Here is a 23,460-nt window from a genome sequence, read left to right on the forward strand (position 1 = left end):
GTTTACACATTTGACTGTGCTTATTTATAAAATACAGTCAACAGGCATTTCAGTCCTTAACAAGAACTAGGTAGGTTCTGCAGGAAGCTTTTGTTGAAGCTCCATTAATAAGTTTAACTCAATTATAGATTATGTTTGGTTTTGTTATTATTTGCTGGAATCTACATAGCTTTTTAATAGAAGGAATGTTAACTGGGATTTCCTTGTTTACTGTTGGCTCTCTTTTACCTAATTATGTCATATGTAGAGAATTAAATTGAACTATATCATATGTCCAACATTTGTTTTATAATCAATAAAGAGTCACTGTACAAAATTGAGCAAGGGCTTTTCACTTTTCACAGTCTTTTCACACTTTTTACACACTGGGTTGTATTCTCCCATGTTAACTTCTGTGAAAAAAAAAAGACTGCATGGTAAGTAGGAAATGGTTTTGGCATTAAAATTTTAAGATTGTTGAAAATGAGCATTTTGAAATTGGATATAGAGCTTCACCAACTGATAATGATCATTGCCTTGGAAAGTTTCAAAATATTGATACCAAAAACACTACTAGGTATCTCAAAATTATTGATGTAAGTGAGCAGCAAGGTGTTGAGAATTAAGGATGCTTCTTTGTTCTTTCCATTAAGCTCCTCCTTTTCAGCAACGTGAAGTGGAGGGTAAGACCGCTGTTATGCACCTCTAACTTCAGTATTGTTTGAGATCATATATCCCTGGCATTGTGGTTCTCCTGTGCTATCACTCCATCATTAATCATTAATGTGAACAGGATACTTTTAACACCTATAAGTTGGAAAATGGCTCTGTCATAACTAAGTTCATTGGAATTGTTCTAGTTTTAAATATTGCATAGCCATGATTTATAGTTCCCGACTTTTAAGAGTCTTAGAGTGTTTTGTGACAAGAGGGAAATGTTTCAGTTCAAAATAAAAAGACCCTAAAGAAAATAAAAATTTAAGAGAAAGGTGGACATGATAATGGGACACTTTAAAAATGGATTATTTAATTTTAAAATAGTTGGTACATAGTTTAATCTTAGTAAGCCAAATGTAAGTAATTCCTTTTCTTACCGAGCACCAGTGAAGCGATATTAAAAAAACATCAAGCCGGGTTAATGGCAAGTGTTATTTAGCAAGGTAAGTGAATTGCATATGTTGATTGTCTGATAGAAACCTGATTACAATATGAAAGCTACTTAGGTTAAACTTCTTTTTCTTTATGTTCAAATAGTCATATCCTTTAGAACAAAAAGTAGATTATTACTTGGTTAGCTGCTGAGTATCTCAGCTAACCAAATTTCATTTAATATAATGGAACAGATAATTAGGGAAATACTTTTCTCCATAGGTTCTCAGGAGGGACATAGGCCATAATACTGTCTCAATCCCATTGGAGTGTATTGGATAGAGACCTGTTTCATAATGGCTATTGAGCGAGAGGTTGTACTGTGTAGTTTGCAGGGGATGCAGAGCAGAAGGGTGAGGCCCTGGGTGAGACAAAGTCAGCCTGCTCTCTGTCCAGGAGCTTGCAGAAGAGATGTTAACGGGGAGGGGTATGCACGAGGGCTCCTTGGTAGTGATGAAAAACCAGGTAATGCCAGCAGAGAGCAACCACTTTGCCTCTCCAATTACCTCATGGGTAGGGAGACAGTAAGAGAGCCTGCAGGCTATTGATTTTGTATTTACAGGCCAAGGGTTGATATATGATGGCTGTTTAGAAGAAGATAGTGGGCTAGGTAGAACTTTGCCCTGATGGTATGTGGCTATTTTTACGATCTTGGCCAAAGTGTATGGGTAAAACATACACCAAAATCCGCATGTTTAATGTCCTTTATCACATTTTCCTTCGACAATCTTTAGGTTGTGTGTCCTTGATGTGCCTGGGAACCATCCCACAGACTATTCTGAAATAAAGTCCACCATCTTCCAAGACTAAAATTCCATTAACTGTATTGTCACAATTTATTCTAGTGACAGAATGCATCTGTGAGTTAACAACAACAACAAAAAATTGCTTTGACAAGTACATTTGAATAATAACAAAAGTTGTTATCTGTGAAAATAAAAACCAAATGTTTTGATTTACTGGAGACTTCTGTTGACTAAAATTGTCTATTAATATTTATAGGAAATGCATTCTCTTCACTTCTGTACATGAAGTTGGGGAAGCGGGAGTGTGTGCTTTGTAGGATTTTTCAGTTGTTTTCTTTTGAAAAACAGACACTGCTATATGCACAAACATTTTGTGTAGTACTGTTGTGCAATACAAATTAGATTAAAATCAATATGTAATTATTGAAAGTTTCATGTTTCTTACTCTTTCAACTTTTTTGGTGGTGTTCTCTGATAACTGTGTTAAACCTCTCCAGGGTTTGCTTTACAGAGATATTATTCAAACTACTTAAAAAAAAAAAAATTACGTATACCTTGTGACTCTTGAAAAAGTTGGGATTTTTTAAGCTACTGTAAAGAAATTGGTAAATGGCTGAAAAATAAGTAAGGGATGCTGGTGACCTATTAGTTTGTCCTGTGCAAGCTACAGTGATGGAAGTGCATAATCTTATTAGCAGAAGAGACTAGAAGAGGCTACAGAAGTAGTTGCAAAAGCCATTTATTGTCTCAGACTACATTTGGTGTGTGACTTTGGTAATAGTCTGTTATTTCAATTTCTGTTGCTTTTCTTCTGGCTTGGAAAGAAAAGAAGATAGGTTAAAGCAAATACAAGCAAACAAAAGCAGAACCCCAAGGCACCACCAAAGAACTTGGTTTAAAATATAACTGGTTATCGAAACCTGGAAAATAGAAGCTTATTATGCCTGTCATGGGCTTATACTGACTTGCGTCTGTATCTTGAGCTTAAAGTGAAGTTTGTGAAAGTAAGAGAAGAGAGCCAAGAGTGGGCTGTGAAGTATTATAAGCAAAATGAAGTAGGAATGTCTGTTTACTAATACCATGTTTCATGCTCCTTAAGCTGTGCTTACTTCTCAACATCTTTATAGACTGTACAAATCAATTTTGAATTTTTGCTCTCACAGATGTGGCAAACCTAAGCTACTTTGTTTTGCATAATAAAGTAAATGGTCATTACCTGTTCCCTTTTCTGAGGTAAGAAAGTCCCCTTATCTAACAGGCTGATCTTTGTTTGATTAAGTCTAGATCAGAAGAAATATATAAGAGAAACTAAACCAGGCAAAGTGAAAACAAGTTAGTTCCAAGCTTGAGAATAGTTTTGATTTTACTTCACTGAAAATAAACCTGCAAGTTCTGGTTCTTAGTCTTTCAGAATTCAGGTTCAACATCTTGAATGAAAAGCTCATATTCTACTGTGGCCCAAAAAGGTCTGCTGGAGATTGGTATAATAAATGGGAAGAGACACTAGACTGGTTTTGTATTTTGGGTTAGGTACCTGTATGTAAAATGCCTTTATTGATTTTAATTTCTGTCAGAAGTGACTGGATTGTTTTTTCCAGCTCTCCTAAGCAGGTAAAGTTTGCCCTCTGTCGCACCTTAAAACTCTCCTCTTGCATTCATTCTAAGGTAGGACTTTTTCTTTCAAGGAGTTACAGTCTTGTGCTAATGAAGCTTTTATGAGGGCAGACAATTAAACTTTATCAGACTAATTTCTGTCCTACTCCAAAATCAAGTGTTCTGTACAGCTAGGTAAAAAACAGCTAGAGAACTTTGTGCCAGATAGCCACTTTTTATTTTTTTGTGTGTTTTTTTTTTTTTTTTTTCTTTGTCAAGTATGTATTTAAAAAAGCAGGGGAGAGAAGTTGAAATTTTCTCTTAGCAAACTATTAAGTCAGACTATTAGCTCTGTTATGCAGACTTGCGGTGTACTTGAGTGTAATTGATACTTGTCTTAGTAAGTCGTGTGTATACTTGACTGCAGTTGGTCTACCTTTATTTTTGATGTTTTGGTTTAATGCACACTTGCATTAATATAGGTATGCAGAATATGGTATAGCAGTGTACCTGTAATTCTAATATTAATGTATTCTCAACATACCTCTACGATATTTTTCTCTTGATTTGACCTTTAGATCTGTGCCCCATTCAGAAAGAGCACTCCTGTGACTTTTTTTCCACTGAAACATCTTTTGTATTATATTTATTGAATTTATATTTGATATTTACAATATCAGAGGAGCAAATTAATAAAACTCAACTAATCTGATCTGTATAATTATGTGTTTTGTGTTACCACAGTTCTGGTGTACTGCAGTTCTATAGCATTCCAAATGTAACAAATATAATACAAACCATGCCTTTATGTTGTGCTCTTTTTAAACAAAATAAGACCGTCATTTCCATCTGTCAGGGTTTGTTTTCTTCCTTTTTTTCCCATGAGGTTTCAACCGAAGAATTTCAACACCTAATCATGATAAAAAAAAAAAAGACACTACTCAGGACTCAGTACAGGGGACAGGATTTCTGAGCAGCACAACAATTTTTTTTTTTTTTTTCCCTTTCTTGCATCAAAGCATCTTAGAATTTTGCTACTAAAAGTTGATGAAGAGAGTGTGGAACAATATCTCAATACATGTGTAAAGCAGTTTAAATACACAGAAACCTTTTTTACTTAGGTACAGTTCCTTTAAGGGTGATTCTTTGGGACTGTTTGCTGAAGTGACTTAATGTTACTGTTGTCATAGCTTAAGTATTCCATTAGCATTAGATAAGTATTGACAACTGCTATTTTGCAGGGCTTATCAAATGCGCAAATATTTCTTCTGGGACTTGGGGAGTACTGGAATCATAGGGCTGGACTGAATGGGTCTTGACAGACATATTCCTCATGTCTGTTACTACCTATAATTACGCATTCTAACATGTGCTTGTTTTCTTTGGAAAACCCTCCGAAAATGAAAGTTCATACCCCCTTTAAGCAGTGTATTAGAGCTGCATTGTGCCAGCTTTGCCATGTGAAACTTCAGGATGATTGTTTAGATAACTATAGCACTTTTTTAAATAAAGCATCAATTGTGCCAAATAAACCTGTGTGTAATTTTTTTACAACAAAGGCAGATTCAGTTTGACAATTAATAGCTTTGTCCTTCCGTTGTAGAAAACCTTACTGCTGGTGCCAGTGATGTTATTTAGAACTGTCCTCCCTGAAATTAAAGGAAAGTAGACAGTTCTTGTAATAATTTTTACTGTCTCTTCCTGGTTTATGTCCCAAGGAAGCTAATGTCCTGAGGCAGGTAACAATGACAACAGGAGGACATTGGTAAGTACAAAGTTAATCTTCATTGCTTATAGAGCCTTTGTTCTTTCACAATGTACATTAACATCCAAGTATTTCAAATAAATTTTTATTGTTTCTCTTCATGCTTGGAAAAAAAGATCTGAAATCTAAAAAAAGGGGAAAAACTGTAGGTACTATCCAAACTATTGACTTACAGAAAATGACTGTAGGATAGGGAAGGACATGATAAAATCCTTTCCCTGTGTAATAATGGTGGAGCATGCAGGCTTGTTTGAAATAGGGAATAAATATGCTTTATTCAGAAAATTTGGGGTTTTGATGTGCTGAGACAAACACTGACGTGTGATGTTTTTGGAAGAACTCAGCAGGCCATGCTCAGGGTTAGTTAGGTTCATACTCTTAAGCAGAGTTTGCTGTATCACCTTATGGTCTGGCACCATGTAATTTAGTATTTCCCTTTAACATGTTGTTAAGACCCCTTATACAAGTTTCATTAGAGTTTACTGAACTGAGCAGTGCTGCTCAGTGGGCAAAACGGTGTGAAGTAAATTTGAGGACAGAAGCCAAAAGTTTTAAACCATGGTGAGATAATCCCAGCCAGCAAATAAGCACCCGCTACCTTACCTGCTCCCACACGCACACCCCGCAGTGCCAGGGGGGAGAGAATCAGAAGAGCAAAAGCAAGAAAAACCTCATGGGTTGAGATAAAGGCAGCTTAATAGTGTGTGTGTGTTGGGAACCAGTAATGCAAAGTCAATCAGTCACCACCTCCCGCCGGCAGAGCGATACCCATCCAGTCGTTGCACAACCCCTTGATGGAAAGACTATCCCACAGTGCTCTTGCTAAGCATGATGGTGTGGGACTTCCCCTTGGTCAGTCGGGATCAGCTGTCCTGGCTCTGTGCCCCCTCCCGACCTGTTGCCCACCCCCAGCCCACGCTTTGGGAGGGCAGAGGGCGAAACAGGCAGCCCTGGCACTGGGGAAGCGCCGCTCAGCAATAGCTAAAACACTGGTGTGCTACCGTCAGCACTGCTTTAGTCATATAACACAGCACCATATGGGTTGCCGTGAAGAAAATTAACTCCGTCCCAGCCAGAGGCAGTACACAAACCTACAAGAGTGTCCTCCTCCCCCAAAAGAAAATATAAGAAATTAAAGCTAAATCTTTCACTGCAATATTTTTAAACTTGCATAATAACAAGCTCATGCTTGAAAGTACCAGAAGTGAAGCTAAATGTGTTACTTCATTCATATTTTCTCAGCAGGTATAGAAGACATTTAAATTATTTTCTTTTCTCGTAATGCTTTAACACTGTCAATAAACTTATTAGGTAGCATTCCCTTAGTGGCACACCGCTGTGTGCATACTATATGTTTTTCAGGATAAAAATGTTTTTGAGGCTACAATGAATGAAGGCTTCTTTAAAAAGGGTATGGTAATGTGGAGAATTACGTGCTGTTTTAGTGATTCGCATGAGAATCACTCTTTTTAGTGCTGTCATTTGGTTATAAACCATACTGTGAGCACACTGGGTAAGATTAATCTGACATAACTTTAGATGTGCCTGTCTGAACTAGTTCTCCTTTTATAGTCAGTGAAAAGTACTACATTCCCAGGGAAAGATTTATTTCATCGTAATGTTGCCTCTAAAACCAGTGAGATAAACCACTTCCCAGAAGCACCTTTTACTTTCCATTGATGGTAAAGAGAATTTTGTAAATTACCCCAGATACACATATCTGTAATTCAGTTCTCTAAAGAATGCCACTCAACAGTTAAGCATTTAAAAATATGTTTTTTAAAAAAAGACCAATATGTACCAGTTATGGAAGATATCCTCCTCAAGTTTTTGTTACCTGTGTTTTTCTCTGTAGTTATACTGATATACTTAGATTAGCAGGTACATATGATGAGCAAACATATTGGTCCCTGAAAGGTTTAATTTATTTAATTTAGCATTCTAGACACTTTTACCTAGAGATCTTCAGTCATGCAGATAAAGAAGAATCTTTCAGAAAACTTGAATTAATTGTTTAGAAATGTAATGGTTTAATTAATGACCAGAAAATAGTTAGTTGTCTTTTTTTCTCCCTGGGTCCACCACTGCTTTTTTTCAGACCACTGTGTTTTAATGCTTGAATTGGAGCCCTGTTTTTATAAATGAAGCAGTAGCGGTCTGATTGCACGGATTTTGAGCTCTCGCTGGTGATTAAGAAGGCAATTCAATGTTGTTTTGTAGAAAAGATGTTCCAGTTTGAACAAGAATTATTCTTAAAAGTTATCAGATGGCTTTTGATATCAAGGGTAAAAATTTTACTAGTTTTCTCCTTAAAACAACTAATTGATTCTCACTCCTATCCCAACTGGTTGTTTCCAGCTCTTTCCCTGTGGAAATGTGTGCCAAATGCTAAGTCAGCTGACTTGTAATGCCTAGGAAGATACATGAACATCAGGGAGAGGATGAGAATTAATAATTTTGTTTCCCAACTGCTTAGCTCCTATACTTAAAAGGCAAGATTGTTTATTCTAATCATATACTTATATATTTTAACCTAAAGAAATTCTCACAAACTAGTCCAAAACAGATGAGAATGGTTGCCATGTGGTATGTCCTCATTTATTCTTGGCTTTAGAAAAAGTAGAGCAAGTATGACAGTAGCTAATTAGGAGAGGGAAGAAAGGAGTGCCTTGGTGCAGATTGGACCTGGATGTTATTAGGTTTGTAGTAATTATACCATTGCAATAATTCAGTTTTTCAGTGACACTGTCTAGTATTCTGGAATTTATATTCTTGATTTTTGTTTAAGTAAATGCAGATAGGAATCAGACTTGAAGGGACTTAGAAAAAAGTGCTTCTTTGACAATAATGAAAAGTAAATTCAGAGGTTTAAATGTGTTGTGGTTTAGGCCTGCTTGACAGCCAACCACAACGCAGCAGCTCTCTCTCCCTTCCCCTCCGGCAATGAGAAGGGACAGAGAGCCAGGCTTGGGGTTCGAGATAGGACTGGGATGGGGAAAAATCCCCCTTTATGATCACGAGCAAAAGGCAGACTTGTTAGGGGAAGAAAAAAAGAACATACATTTATTACAGACACTAACAACACATAACAGAGTAGGACAGTGAGAAGCATTGCCACATCTTGAGAACACCTTCCCCCCACCCCTCCCTTCTTCCCGGGCTCAGCTCTGCTCCCAATATCTCTACCTCCTCCCCCAGTGGTGCAGGGGCAGGGAATGGGGGGTGCAGTCAGTGCTGCCGCTTCGGCCATCTGTGGTGGGGGGAGCTTCTGGAACTTGTTCCTTCTGCTCCATCGTGGTCCCCCTCTCACAGGAGACAGTCCTCCACAAACTTTCTCCGACTTGAATTCCTCCCATGGGCCACAGCGTTCCCCACACTGCTCTGTCATGGGTCACCAACTTCCTCCAACTGGATTCCCTTCCATGGCTGCAGCCCTTCCCGAGCTGCTCCGGCGTGGGACTCCCCCACATGCTGCAATCCTCCCAGTGCTGAATTACAGCAGCGGGGATGCCTTTTCCCATGAGACCCCGGCCTTCTTCGGGCACAGCACCTTGATTAATCCGAGCAGGAGCCACAGGCCACAAATCAATGTCTGCTCCACTGTAGATCTCCATGGGTGGCAGGGGGGGCCGCCCTGCCGTCTCACCACAGGATACAGGGGGGTCTCTGCTCCGGCACACCTCCCCCCTCCTTTCTTCCTCCGTTCCTCCACGGACCTTGGTGTTCACGCAGCTGCCCCAACTCCTCCTCACCAGTCCCACTGCTCGTCACCACGTCCCTTCTTAAATACGTTATCGCAGAGGTGCAGCTGATGGGCTCAGTTTTGGTGCAGAGGTGGAGCTGACTTGGAGCTGGGGGAGCTTCGAGAAGCTTCTCACAGGGGGCCGCCCCAATAGCCCCCTCCCCTGCCACCAAAAATCTCCACCACTCACTCAACCCAGGACAAAATGTTTGTAGACTTTGTTTTATATAGTTCTAATATACTTTGATCAAGATAAATACGTAAAATACAAGTCTGTTAATGTAGATGGGGGGCAAAAAGGGTTACGATAAAGACCTTCGGTTTTGTTGTAGATAAGTACAGTCAAATTTCACTTTATGATGAATAAATGTGAAACTGAAAAAATATCTTCGCCTGCCCAAAATTGTGTAGAGATTAAATACAAGGCAAGAAGTGATAGATGGTTATAGATAATACCTTTTTCTCCCTGTATGCATCCTTGTAATTAAGATAACATTTGAAGAAACCAAAAGCTGCCAAAAACTGTATTCTTAACAGTTAAAAATAAGTTTCTTTTATACAAGTCAGTAGTTCTTAAGACTGCAAATCATAGGTGGAGTAGAGAGAAATATGTGTAAAATGTTAAAAGTAAAGAGAAGTGTCCAGTTTAGGTACTTTGAAATGTCTTCCAAAGCATGAGTGCAGAACATGGGAAAAAAGACTATTCTGAGAAAATTTTGATACTTCATCTATTTAACATGAAAATAATTGCAAAGGAAAATGTTTTATTTGATCTCATTGTAGTTCAGATTTTCACATTTTGTTGTTGTTACTCTGTATTTGTATTGCCGTGTCATTCTCTCTTTAGCAGAATGCACTCATGTTTTTCATTTAACAAAAAAAAAAATATCAAATACCTCTAAAATATCTTTTTGCATCTCAGGCACTTTTTAAGATCCTTACACTTGGCAGTTTGGGGGTTTTTTTAATCACAGGTGAAATTGTGTTGAAAAAATCTTCATGTCTTCAGGGTTTTTTTTATCAAATCTCCTAGAATAAGTTCTGACCTCTGCTTTCTTTGATTTTTTTTTCACCGTTCAGTAGCATTATCATCCTGATGTTCCATTTGTTTATTTCTTCTAAGACTGAATGCCATCTCTCTTTTACTTCTGTGTTTGTTTGATGAAATTTCAAGTTGAGAAGCCATCTGTTATTGGATAAAAGAAGAGTAATGGGCGACTTTGTTGCTCTCTACAGCTTCTTGCAGAGGGGAAGTGCACAGGGAGGTGCTGATCTCTCCTCCCTGGTATCCAGGGACCGGATGCATGAGGACAGTTTAGAGCTGTGCTGGGGGAGATTTCGAATTGACATTAAGAAGCATTTCTTTAGCCAGAGTGTGGTCAGACACTGGTACAGGCTTCCTAGAGAGGTGGTCGGTGCCCCAAGCCTGTCAGTGTTTAAGAGGCATTAGGACAGTGGCCTTAACACACTTTAATTTTTGGTCAGCCCTGAAGTAGTCAGGCAGTTGGACTGGATGATCCTTGTAGGTCCCTTCCAACTGTAACTGTTCTACTTTATCCTCTCTTCATTTCAATCCATTCTTCAGAACTTGATTTGGAGAATCTGATTCTGAAGAATTCCAATTTTCACAAGTAAACAATTCTATATATTCAGCAGCACATACTTTATTCTGTTTTGAGAACTGGTCTGAATATACCATCACACATACGTAGACAACTTCTCTGTTTTGGGGGAGTATCTCACCTCTGTTGTAGAACAAAAGGGCGTAAAAGACCAGACTTAGTTCTGCATAGATGCAGCAGTTTAGGAAGAAACACTTTTATTGCATAGCATAACAAATGGCAGAATCTTACTGAGGAATGGTCACAGTATTCAGAAAAAAATTGAGATTCTGGGTTGTGCAGCTGCTTTTGAGGACTGTGGTGTAGGTTAAGATAGGTTCTTGGAGCGATTTGCAAAGAGTGTCAACCTGTCATTGTAAACAACCTCAGTGTAGGGAAGACAGCCTAATTTGCTTACAACTGCCAGTTCTGTACATTTTCAGGGGGAGTTATGTTTGTTGGCCATATACATCTGACTTGGAACCATGATCTGAACATTAGTTTACTGCTTCGTTTCTTACAGCTGTGCTGTGAAAGATGCGGAATAGTTAAAAAGTGATACATGAGCTTGACAAAGTACAAGCAATAATTCAGGATACTTAATCACAGTGAAAGTATGGTATTCACTGAATATAAAATGTTCACTTGAAGAATGCAAAGTAAGACTGAGTGTTTGACACAAGAAAAAAAGATTGTATTTGAGTTCTATTATACTGAAAGAGCACTGATTTATGGTATGGTATACTGGCTCCTGTAAGGATTTCTATCTTGATGTTAATAGTGGACTCTAGCTGAAATTTGTCTTGCTTGCTAGATATCTTCCACAAGTTATATTAAAAATAAGTTACTTTATGTCAGTATGCTTTAACTTCCATATGTGTGGTATTGAATCTAGAATAGTACCCGAGTTACAAAGTTGCAAATTCATTATGAATTTTTACAGTTGCCTGCTGACAGTTGTTAATGGGGCATAGCTGTTTAAAGGAGTACACACAGGGACTCCAAGATCTCTTTCTGGCTGATAATAGCAGATGTGAGAGCCTGTCATTTTGTACGTATGGGTAAAACGATAATAATGTGGTATTATTTTGCATTTACTAACTTTGAACTCTTATATGTTATTGCCCAGACACTTGATATCAAAAAAATCTTTGCAGCTTTCAGCAGTTGGTATTTTTTAACTGCATTCAATGATTTTTGGCACTTCAGCAAACTTTGTCCTTTCATTAGTATCCGCACTTGTTACCAGCTCATTATTGCTGTGGTTCTCCACTGATAACCTCCCTCTGTTGTGAAGACTGACTGGTTATTCCTCTTTACCTACTGTCTTTTGCTTGGGAAATGCAGGTGTAGAAAAGTTGTTAGAGAATCCTTTTTTTTCTGTAGCAAATGTTCTACTTCTTTCCCTGATGGAATTATATTTTATTTTTCATGTTTTAAAGCAGAGGTGGTTGTTTTTTATTGTTTCTTGAACATTGTAACCGTGGTCATTTATTTCTGTACACTCACTTCATTTTTGTTTATATTTTCCTTGTCATCTTAGGCTTCTTTTTATTATGACTGTTAATACTTTTAGCATGACTACTTTAAAAAAACAACCCTCCCCCCACCTCCTTAAATTTTTGCCATCACCGTTACTTAGTTCATTACTTTGTTTCCTTTACTGATGAAGTTGATTTTAATGATAATTATGATCATTTTTAGTGGATGAAATATGCTTCAAATGCAGTTAAGGGCAAATCAGGTACATTTTAATGTTTTCTTTGGTAAAATAATCAGTTGCTCTGATGGACTATAAATCTCTTGCTGCCCAGTGGACAAGCAAAATAATTGTAGTACCTACTGGATAGTCCGTAGCCCAGTAAAAGTTTTCCATAAAACCAATTTTATTAGCACTCAGTGTATTTTTTTGATGCAGATTTGCTGAGATGTTTTATATGTACAGAGAGCTTGTTTATAATAGTACTGAAACATCCCATCACTTCAGACTGAAACAGTGAGCCTGTTGTAGTCTTTTAAATGTTACATACTAGTATATTAATTACATTAGCATGAAAATATGGTTTGAATTATTTTAATCTGTTTTAACCATTCTATGTTAGTTCATTAACTTACAGTAGCAAGAATTTTACAGTGAATAGTGTTTGAGGAAGGGGTTCAGTCTGTATTGAACCTCTGCCTTCCAACTGAGGTATTGCTATTTTTTTTTCCTTGTTTTTAGTTCCAACTGTTATCAAAAACAAATGGTGGGATTCATCTCACCTAAATAAGGTATCTGAAAGTTGTATATTGAAATATTATCTTAGAATTGTTGAGGCTGGAATGGATCTCTGGAGGTTTTCTGACCCAACCCTCCTGCACAAGTGAGGCCAACGAGAGCTGGCTGTCCAGGTCTGTGTCCAGTTGGCTTTGAATGTATAAAAGGTTGGAGACTCCACAGATGCGATTTCTCATCCTAGTTTGCCTGTATCGAAAGAAATGGAAAGATGTTGACACTTCCAAAAGGTCCTTCATCTCATTTCAGGATAAGCATCTAAGAGAGGTTCATTGAATGTCTTTTGTGGGTACCTGGTTTATCTCTATGTGTTTTTAAGATAATCTCAGAGAGGCTCATCCAGGTGGAGAGATATCTGAAAAAAAAACAACCCAGATTGCTGGTGAAGTGTGCACCAGTTACTGCTGTTTTCAGAAATGAAAACTCCACCTGAATTTCTTGAAAAATGTGGTGTTTTCCCTCTGTAAAACTATTTCATGATTCTAAAGAATGACCATAGAAATACTGTGCTTCTAATTTTGACAGTTTTATTGCCTGCCCTTGGTATACATTATGTGTTTACCAAATATGCAAATATATGATATGCAGTCACAAGTTCTAAGCCAAAATACTAATCATAATTAGATTAATAGTTTTATTTGAATGTAATTAAATGTCTAGGGAGAACTGAGGAGGTAGTTTATATAGTAAGTATATTAGAAGCTTTTATGTCAGAAAACTATAAATTGATTATTAGCAATTGATTGATAGAGAAGAAGTAATTTGTAAGTGGCTGAAAAGTATGAATTAAGATGGAAGACTGTTGTGGTTTGAGCTCAGAGGACAACTGAGCACCACACAGCCGCTTACTCCCCACCTCCCCCCAGCAATGAGAAGAGGAAAATAAGCCAGGCTTGGGATTCAAGATAGGATTGGGAGGGGCAAATCACCCATTGTGGTCACAGGCAAAAAGCGGACTCGTTAGGGAAAGAAAAAAAGAACATACATTTATTACAGACAACAACACATAACAGAGTAGGCCAGTGAGAAGCATTGCCACGTCTTGAGAACACCTTCCCCCCACCCCTCCCTTCTTCCCGGGCTCAGCTCTGCTCCCGATATCTCTACCTCCTCCCCCAGCGGCGCAGGGGCAGGGAATGGGGGGTGCAGTCAGTGCTGCCGCTTCGGCCATCTGTGGTGGGGGGAGCTTCTGGAACTTGTTCCCCCTGCTCCATCGTGGTCCCCCTCTCACAGGAGACAGTCCTCCACAAACTTTTCTCTGACTTGAGTCCCTCCCATGGGTCGCAGCATTCCCCACACTGCTCTGTCATGGGTCACTAACTTCCTCCGACTGGATTCCTTCCCACGGCTGCAGCCCTTCCCGAGCTGCTCCAGCGTGGGACACCCCCGCATACTGCAATCCTCTAAGTGCCATACTTCAATAGCAGGGGCTGCTTTTTCCCACAAGATCCTGGCCTCCTTCAGGTGCTGCTATCTTAGTCATCCATTTGAGGCCCCTCACAGACCATAAATCAGTGTCTGCTCCACCGTAGATCTCCATGGGTGGCGGGGGGGGCCGCCCTGCCGTCTCACCACAGGATACAGGGGGGTCTCTGCTCCAGCACACCTCCCCCCTCCTTTCTTCCTCTGTTCCTCCACTGACCTTGGTGTTCACGCAGCTGCCCCAACCCCTCCTCACCAGTCCCACTGCTCCTCACCACGTCCCTTCTTAAAGACGTTATCGCAGAGGCGCAGCTGATGGGCTCAGTTTTGGTGCAGAGGTGGAGCTGACTTGGAGCTGGGGGAGCTTCGAGAAGCTTCTCACAGGAGGTCAGCACTGTAGCCACCTCCCCTGCTACCAAAAAGACCTCACCACTCACTCAAACCCAGGATACCAAAGCAAGTCCTTGCTTAGTTGTATTAATTCTGTCTGAAGACTGGTTCTGAAAGAAGACTTTGAATGTTTGGATAGGTTTAACCATCAAAAAGAAAGTTTGCATAGTATTTCAGTTTGCTTCTTGTTTGGAGTTTAATTTGGAGGCAATGCCAACTGCTTTTAAATGGTCTAAGCAATAGCCTTCTGTTGAAAGTGACTGTTGAAATTATACACTTATAAGAGATTAATTCAAGTGTCTTCAATTTAAAACATATTCTTGCAATTTGAATTATATAACTTCCTGAAACAAATAGAAAAGAATGTCTTATGTTTGTTTGCCTTCTGAATTAGGTAATATATTTGCAGTTAGTGAAATTTAACATTGGTTCTTTCGAAAATCTTCAAGCTTACTGGAGTAAAGTAGGATGCATACAACTTAGTCTTTGTCTACTTCAAAATTAAAAGATGTTTCTGCCATTCAAAGGAGATTGGGTTTTCTGAACGAAATTTCATACTCAGCTAAGTAAGGTGTTTTGAGTTCATCTTTTTTAAATGAATTCCAGTCCCTAAGATATACTCGGTCTTAACTGTATCTTTTGAAAGCTTTTGCTAATGCTTTTTTTTTTTTTTTTTTTTTTTTGGCGCTTTCCTAAAATGTGCTTGGTAGTTGTGCTATTTAACTGGGGTTCAGGACTTTGAATAGCATTTTGCAAGTATCTGGATAGATAGAAGCGAGGCTGTAATTTCACCAGTACTGCTGTTAAATCACTTTTCATTTGAGTGCTTGTTCCTCTCCCAGTGCTGTCTCTCCCTTGCACCAACAGTAGGTTTCCTTGGACACATAATGAACTGATCCATGGTATAATTAAGAGAGTGTTCCATGTTTGCATTGGTCCACAGCAGATCACTGATTCTTTTCCTGATCATGCCTGCATGACTATTTGGGTGGTACAGTGGAAATGGTGGTAAGGTCTTGCAAACACGGCTTATGTCAGGACGGAACATAGCTAAGTTATTTTCAGTGTCTATTTCTGAGTAGGCAAATTTCTCTTCAGAGAACTGTAGGAAAAGCGTCAGTTGCTTTTGAGCTTTTCAGGTTCTGCAGCTTCTGCACATCTCTCTGGGCCAGGCTGCCATTTCAATTACTTTATAGTAAGGAATATTTCAAATATCTTTTAATTTGATTTTATGAAGAAGTGTTGTATTCAACACTGTGACAAAACTGAAGCTAGTATTTTATTGTATTAGTGTGTATATTTTGTACAAATTTTGTTTGCATCACATGATTGTTAATTTGCTGTCTTACAGATCATGGCTATGAGTTTCTCTGTCAAAATTACCTCTCTTGTCATGCAAAAATTATTTAGTGTTGGTCACAATGGAGGTATGAAAGACACTAAACTATGTATTTCACGTTGTAATGCTGTTCTTGTTTTCTTTTGTAGCTGGTTGGTGGCGAATTTGATCTAGAGATGAACTTTATAATCCAGGATGCAGAGAGCATAACGTGCATGTCAGAGCTTTTGGAGCACTGTGATGTCACGTGCCAAGCAGAAATCTGGAGTATGTTCACAGCAATTCTACGTAAAAGTGTCCGTAATTTACAGACTAGCACGGAAGTTGGCTTAATTGAACAGGTACTGCTGAAGATGAGTACTGTGGACGACATGATTGCAGGTATAAATTGCCAACTGATAAAATAATTATTGCATTCTTGAACTATCAACATTTTGTGATTATGGAAGGGCTTGGGATGTCTTGGTTTTTACTTAAAGTGATATTTTAGTTAGTACTGCTATTGAGTCAGAAGTACTTTTTTATTCGTTTCAGAAAAATTACAAAAATATATTCTTAGTTTAAAATGTACATAGATACATTGTTTAAAATAACTGCTTGTTAATTCATCTGCGAAGATAATGTTATCTTAGTGATAAAAAAAAGCATTTTTGAACATAATTAAGAACAGTACATGTTAGACTTCTTAGCTGTCAAGGTAATATTTCAGTTTTTAAGTGCACTGATCATTTTGAACTATTCAGATGTTAGAATTGTTATTATGATCCACTTTAAACATAACCTACATCTGACAGCGTATCAGAAATTATTCATAGCTTTGAATGCTGGACACTTGGATTATATTAAGCAATCATTTCATAATGTATACCTGTGCTTCCTATAACATCTCTATGGGGTTTATACCTGTGGTTTTTAACGTCTTGTAATTTTTTACAGCATTAAAAAAACAACATACTTTTCATACTGAAAATAAGTGAAGTTGTTGCACAGCTATGGTTTTCAGAGTACTTTTGAAGGAGTTTATGCTATTCCATACTACATCCTGTCAGTAGTAGGGTATGGCTCGTAATCCTGAATTACTTGGTTAGAGGAGAAGGTTGGGTTGTCACATTTAAATATAACAGCTGAGAGCTACATATGATTAGCATTTATCTACTCCTTACTTTTCTAGGGGAGAAACTTAAACCAGTCAGTTTCTGTCAACTCAGTGTGAAAGCAGTTCTTAATTTTTGTATAGTTTGGGGCTGGTAGTAGGATACTTAAATTGTGAGGCATTTTTTAAAGATTGAAGAGGTTTGTCTTCCATAATTCTAAGATTTTAGTTGATAATCTGATTCCTGACATATATAGGCTTTGTGGAACAGTACACCTGCAAGGATTTCAGACCAGAAACAAGAGAACGATAACAGCAGCACGAAAACTGGATATTCAGGAATGTTTTTGTGTTTGGCTTTTTTTCAGTATAAAGGTGTCTGTAATATTAAGTATTTGAAAAAGCTACATTCTGTATTTCAGAGCAAGTCTTAGCAAACACCTTGTTGATTAGAAATGGATGTGTAAATGGTAAAACCAGAAGTGTTATGCTAGATATTGTACTGTGAGATTCAGACTGAAGTATAACAGATCACTAGCTTCATAAACCAATGGTTTTCACCAAGTATGTTTTATTTTGTAGGACTTGTAAATATGTCAGAATAGTATAAGAATAAAGTTACTGTTTTATTCCATGTTAATTATAAGACATTAGTTGATGAAAACAAACATTTCTGTCTTGAAGTTTTTTGGAGCTTCACTCATGGAAATAACATGCTTATATTGGTAATCATACCAATAAAATTTATACAGTTTGAGCTCCCCTAAATAGTACTTCTGTATGTGGCATATGTAACTGTAATGTCCTCATTAGAGAGAAATTTTTGAAAATGTTTAGCTAATTGTATAAGTCAGAAATCAACAGTATAGGATCTGGCTTCCAGGAGCACTTGAGAATTGAAAAATCATTCTGAATTGACATCTATTAATATAAGCCAGGGGTAGTACATCAATAAAAAAGGTAATGGAGCTTCTACCTCATTAATCTTTTTCTGGGAGTGGTCACACAGTACTTCAGAAAGAGACCTTCCACAGAAAACACGTCAGTAAGCTTGTTCTTATGTATACATACATGGATAAAGAGAGCACATATTTAATTTAAAATCAAAGCTGAAAGACGGAATTCTGATGGCATCTTAGCTCTGCAGTATGTGTCAGATTATCTTTATAGTCTTTGGTATATCATGAGCAGGGATTTAACAGGATCACGCTTTGCAGGGCTTTTCTCTAATAACTGTAGATAGATGAGATGGTTTTCTTGAAAATTTTTCTGAGAAAGGCATAGAAGCATCCAAATTTGTAATTTTGCTTTTATCTTGATTTCTGCAAGCCCCTCACCATCCTTTTATAAATGGCAACAACGTTGGTAATAAGGCAGAAGTAATAAATATGGTCATGTAATAACTAGTTCAATGATAGGCACTTGATGGCAAAATCAGTGACAACTAATGCAATATCTCTGTTCCCTAATCTGCTATGCAGATGTTGAGGTCATAATTGAGACCAGATGACTGTAGAACTCCTTTGCCCCAAATCTTTCTATCAACTTCCCAAATCCAGAGAATAAAGTAAGAAATTTTGTGGCAAAATGTTTTTAAACATTCAGGGAAGGTGTTTTGAACAAGAGCAGTGTTAGTGCTTATTCCTTTTATTTGGGAAGTTAGTACCGCTTTCTTCCCCAAACAGTTGCTAATACTCTGTCAGCCCAATGTTTTGCAATTGGCTTTTATCATCTATAATGGGTGCAGTTTTTCATAGTTTTTGGGAGCTGTGTGTTTGCTTTTAGGTCATCTCACTTGTTCCTCTGTGAAACGCTGCTATTAGACCTAGATAAGGTTTAAGTAGACAAGAGAGGCATAATTTCTATTTTATGTTCTGACAGCATGCTTTCAGGACCAGTCTGAGTCTGAAGCCACTCTTCTCTGGTTTTATGAAAGTAAGACAACAGCAAATAAGCATGTACCCAATCTTTTGCAGTGAGAACTTGTTTGTCTGTTTAGATGGAGACTGTCAGATTCATGAGGCTTCTCAGCACTTCAAATATCTTCTTGAGGTTTTGCAAATTCTGTGGTCAAGAATAAAAACTTAATCACCTTGAAAGTCTCAGCTGCAATCCAAATGGGATCATTGCCGCTTCTATTCCAATTTGCTTTCCAGAAGCATCACTTGTCAGAAGTCATCTTTGTACTGTGATAATCTGTTCTACTAAGATAGGGGATGGTCAGCCATTTTATCAGTGGTTAAGGGGAAAAGATTACTAAAATATTTGCATAGGCATTTGGCACTTCTGTTTTTTAACAGCTGCACAGGACCTTCCTTGAGGGATTCACTTTTTACAGTTCTCTTTCCAGGTGATGAGTAGTGAAGCAGGTCATCTGCTCTGAGAGACTCCTTTGGTAATTGTTCTAAAATTGCTGGAGCTGAATTCTTAAACACTGAAACAGTTCCTAATTTTTAAGCAAAAATGTTAGTTCTTGAATGTTTTGTCATTAATGGGCTGTTAAGCATTTATCTTTCAACTGGTTCCAAAAAACTGCAGAATTATCACATTTGCTATTGCCAACCTGTAGAAATTAATTTACTTCACCAACAGAATTAAAAATCACAGTTTCATGGCTGTCTGTTATTAAAAGGTTAAGGAGGCATGAAGGTAGTTTTCCAGAAGTTGCGTTTCCAATGCTGTTTAATATCACTTCCAAAGTTAATGCCAAACCATTAATTTTGATATAAACTCACTGTTACTTGAAAGACAGGCAGGCTCTTTTATCATTATATTTTCATATTCAGTGACTGAATTAAGCATTCCTTTGAGGTTTCTGGTTAATATATAGATCATATATAAACTGGTTAGTATGAAAGTAATCGGAAGGTTCCATTAACAGAAGTACAATCTGTTGCATTCAGTGCATTTTAGAAATGCATTAAAAATAAGAAATGGTGCCTGTTTTCTCCTTCTGGACTTCATATTATTTTACACCATCTTGTTTCAGAAATGAGGTCATAGATACCAGTTATATATGTAATCTTACTTAATATTTAAAAAAATGAAGTAAACATTCAAAAAATCCAGTTTTAGTAAGTTTTGTGACCTTTGTCCATTTATAGATGAGTGGTTTATTAGGATTTATAAAGTAGATGTGGACTCTCTTATATGAGCTTACTAATAAGAATGAATAAAGTTATATAATAGAGTGCAGTTCTTTTTAAGTCTTTTTATATTGAAACAAGAAACAAACTGTCTTTAGAAGTGTTCACAGCAATATTTTTAAGTAGCATTAAGTGCTTCAACTTCCACAGATGTTCTTGGCTTTATCTTTACTTGTTACCTACTGGGCTTCAATCTTTCAGGTCTTTGTTTTACCCAGAGTTACATTGTTAGGGAGCTTGCATTTATTTCTCTCCATCAATGTTTTATTCATTATTTATAAATATGTATTTCTAATGCTTGTGAGTTATCAACATCTTCAGTAGAAATAAATTTTCTGTGCCATAGGGTAGTACAGGACTATAACAATGAAACAAAGCAGCACATGTTCTGTAATTTCAAAAAGCTACCAATCATTTCTGTGTTTGACTGTATTAATTTATACTTTTGTCATCTATGTTAGAAGATTTAACAATATTCTGATTTTCACCAAACAACTTTGCTTCTACACTTTGTCTCTGTAAAGGAAGCAAAATTTGAAGTAACTTCATCTAAAAAAGAAACTAAGAACTGGGAAATTGTCAAGCAAGGATTGATATTCACTTGTGCTGATTTCCCTTTCTGACTTTTCAGTGTGTTACTGTTCTCAGTTTCTGATCACGTACAATATGTGCAATCACTGCCAGCTTCACATTGCAGGCTGGAGACTGTGCAGTGAAGGGGGCAGATGCTTGTAGGTAACAGAGGAGGGACTGAGTCAGAATTTACCATCGTAAAAGAATAGGAATTCTTAGCTTTCTTTTGATTTCCCTTAAGAAATTGTGTTACAAATTCTGTGACATTATTTTTAAAGGGAAGATTAAATAAACTCTTCCTTTAAAGAAAGGGGAAAAAAAGTCTATACTTGAACATTAGGAATATATGGTGAAAATGTCTGCAGATTACAGTGTTTTTCTTTTGCCTTTCGTGACATTCAGTTTCACTCACTGAACAGCTTCTTATGTCTCCTGTAAATTAAATGATATTTCATTCTTCATACATGCCTTCTGCTTACTGAAGACCAGAGGCTGGTTTCATAGTGGAACAAGCTAAATAGATATTGATGGTTTTACTCAAAAACACATACATAGGGATTTTCAGAGAGAAAATTTGTTTTAAAACAAAATATCTATGTGAAATGTCCTTGAAAAGGATGGATGCTTTTTAGGACTACTCTTTGTCAGCACCTGTAAGAGTCATCCTTTCACTAATGAACAAGAACATACAGTCCTGCAAATAAGATATGAGCTTATTCATGTCTTCTACAACTTCTGGGGGGGAAATTTTCTGATTGTTGAGCAGATTGAAAAAGTTTGTTAACGCTGATTCTATTGTCTTAGCCTTTTTGTTTTGGAAACTATTCTTGATCTCTGAATTAAATTTCTTATGCCACATCTGTGGCATGTTGTTGACATAATGCTTGTTGACATAAGCAAATTGTTTTTCCACCTGCTAGAAGTAGTAATTCTTCCTAGTGCATTTTATTCCAGAAGAAAGTGTGGAGTATAAGGTGACATCCAGCATCCCACAAGCAAGCAAAATCTTAAAATGAAATTCTGTGTTTTAAAATAAAGATCCAAGCACTAGCAGTAATTTTAAACCTGATATTCTCTGAAAGGCAGGCTATGTAATGCTGTTACTTCAAAAGTTTATGGGTTTTGAGATGTCTTAATGAAGGGTATATTACATATATCCATTAGCAATTTTGATCACTTCTTTTTATTGTGTTTTTTTACTATTTTGTCACTATAGTTTCTTTTGAGGGTTTTTGTTTGCATTTTTTTTTTTTTTCTTCCTAGTCTTTCACTCTGGTAAAAATTGAAGCATTGTCACTGTAGCAAAACTGTGGAAACCATACAAATTCTCAGTATAATGTGCTGTGCTTAAGTTAAAGAATAATTTCAAGCATCTTTTAGGCCAGAAATTTTTGGAAAATGCTAACATCAGAGGAATGAAGAAATGCTGATCCCAAAAGTATGTAATAGAAAAGAGCAAGCAAGAAGTTCATAATGTATAATGAATGTTGTAAAATGAGAAGAATTAATTCTTCATAAATTTAATAGATACTTTATTCAAAATGTGATGCAAACTCTAAAAGTGCATATATAAATTTATTTATAAAAATAACCAAAACAATGAGAATCTGAAATCCTTTGTAAAATATTTAAGGCAACTAAGTTTGATTGTTACAATTTGTGAATACACTTACTTTTAAAGGTATTAACTTTTTCAGCTTTTTTATCAAAACAATGAAATTCAGAGTTCAGAATAACTTTATTTTCCTTTGAAGATCTTCTAGTTGATATGTTGGGGGTTCTTGCCAGCTACAGCATCACTGTCAAAGAGTTGAAGCTTTTGTTCAGCATGCTTCGAGGCGAAAATGGAATCTGGGTAAGCTGTGATCAGATAAAGCATTAAGTGTCATTCCATTAGAGCCTGAAGTTAACATAAATTGTCTCCTGGGACATATAAACTTGAAAAAAAAATTTTTTTTTCATGTTGATTGAACATATGTTTATGAAGTATTTTTACTAACTGCTTTAGAGTTAATTTGCTGTGTTGTTTGAAAACCGTCCAGTTTCCGTTGTAGCCTAGAGAGTACAAAAATGGTTGTATTGAATTTTATGCAATTTTCTTGTTTTCACAGCCAAGACATGCGGTTAAGCTATTATCAGTCCTTAATCAGATGCCACAGAGACATGGGCCTGATACCTTTTTCAACTTCCCAGGCTGTAGTGCTGCAGTAAGTTTTCAACCAAAATACTACAACTTGAGGAACAAATAAATTGCTCCTCATTTCCATTTCCTTTCATTTGGTTTCGCAAATTCGTGTAGAGGAGGCAGGAGGGGGAAATACATGCTTGAGTAGTGGAGACCTTGCCTTCCATAGGTTTGCAAGGTAGTTGTAGTGTTGAGAAGTTGCAATTGTGAGGATGGAATGTCAAATAGCAGATTTTTGTCTGGGGAATTTATCATAAAAATGAAACCTGAAAATTCTAAAGAACAGTGTTATTTTCTTTGGATAATGCAATTGATATCTAAATCAGAAACTTGAGGAAAATGTAGGGATGACCTTGTCCATGTAATCACGGTTTACAGTGGCATCTTAGTCATAAATTTTCTATCCTTTTTTTTTTTTTTTTGTCTGAACTCCATCAGCTGTTTCCTTTCCCTCAAGGCAGT

The 23,460-nt window shown here is 37.1% G+C and overlaps 1 protein-coding gene across 9 annotated transcripts in view; it reads left to right on the forward strand.

Moving 5' to 3' along the window:
* NBEA (neurobeachin) overlaps positions 1-23,460 on the forward strand; it is a 518,250-nt gene that overhangs the window by 79,528 nt on the left and 415,262 nt on the right. For all 9 annotated transcript variants that reach the window (XM_042793382.1, XM_042793373.1, XM_042793375.1 and 6 more), the window contains exons 2-4: positions 16,151-16,382; positions 22,568-22,668; positions 22,925-23,020. In XM_042793382.1, coding sequence (XP_042649316.1) covers positions 16,151-16,382; positions 22,568-22,668; positions 22,925-23,020 — 429 coding nt within the window. The remainder of the gene's footprint in view (positions 1-16,150; positions 16,383-22,567; positions 22,669-22,924; positions 23,021-23,460) is intronic.

Source organism: Tyto alba, unplaced genomic scaffold, assembly GCF_018691265.1.
Source record: "Tyto alba isolate M040663 unplaced genomic scaffold, T.alba_DEE_v4.0 Super-Scaffold_2, whole genome shotgun sequence".
Classification (NCBI taxonomy): domain Eukaryota; kingdom Metazoa; phylum Chordata; class Aves; order Strigiformes; family Tytonidae; genus Tyto; species Tyto alba.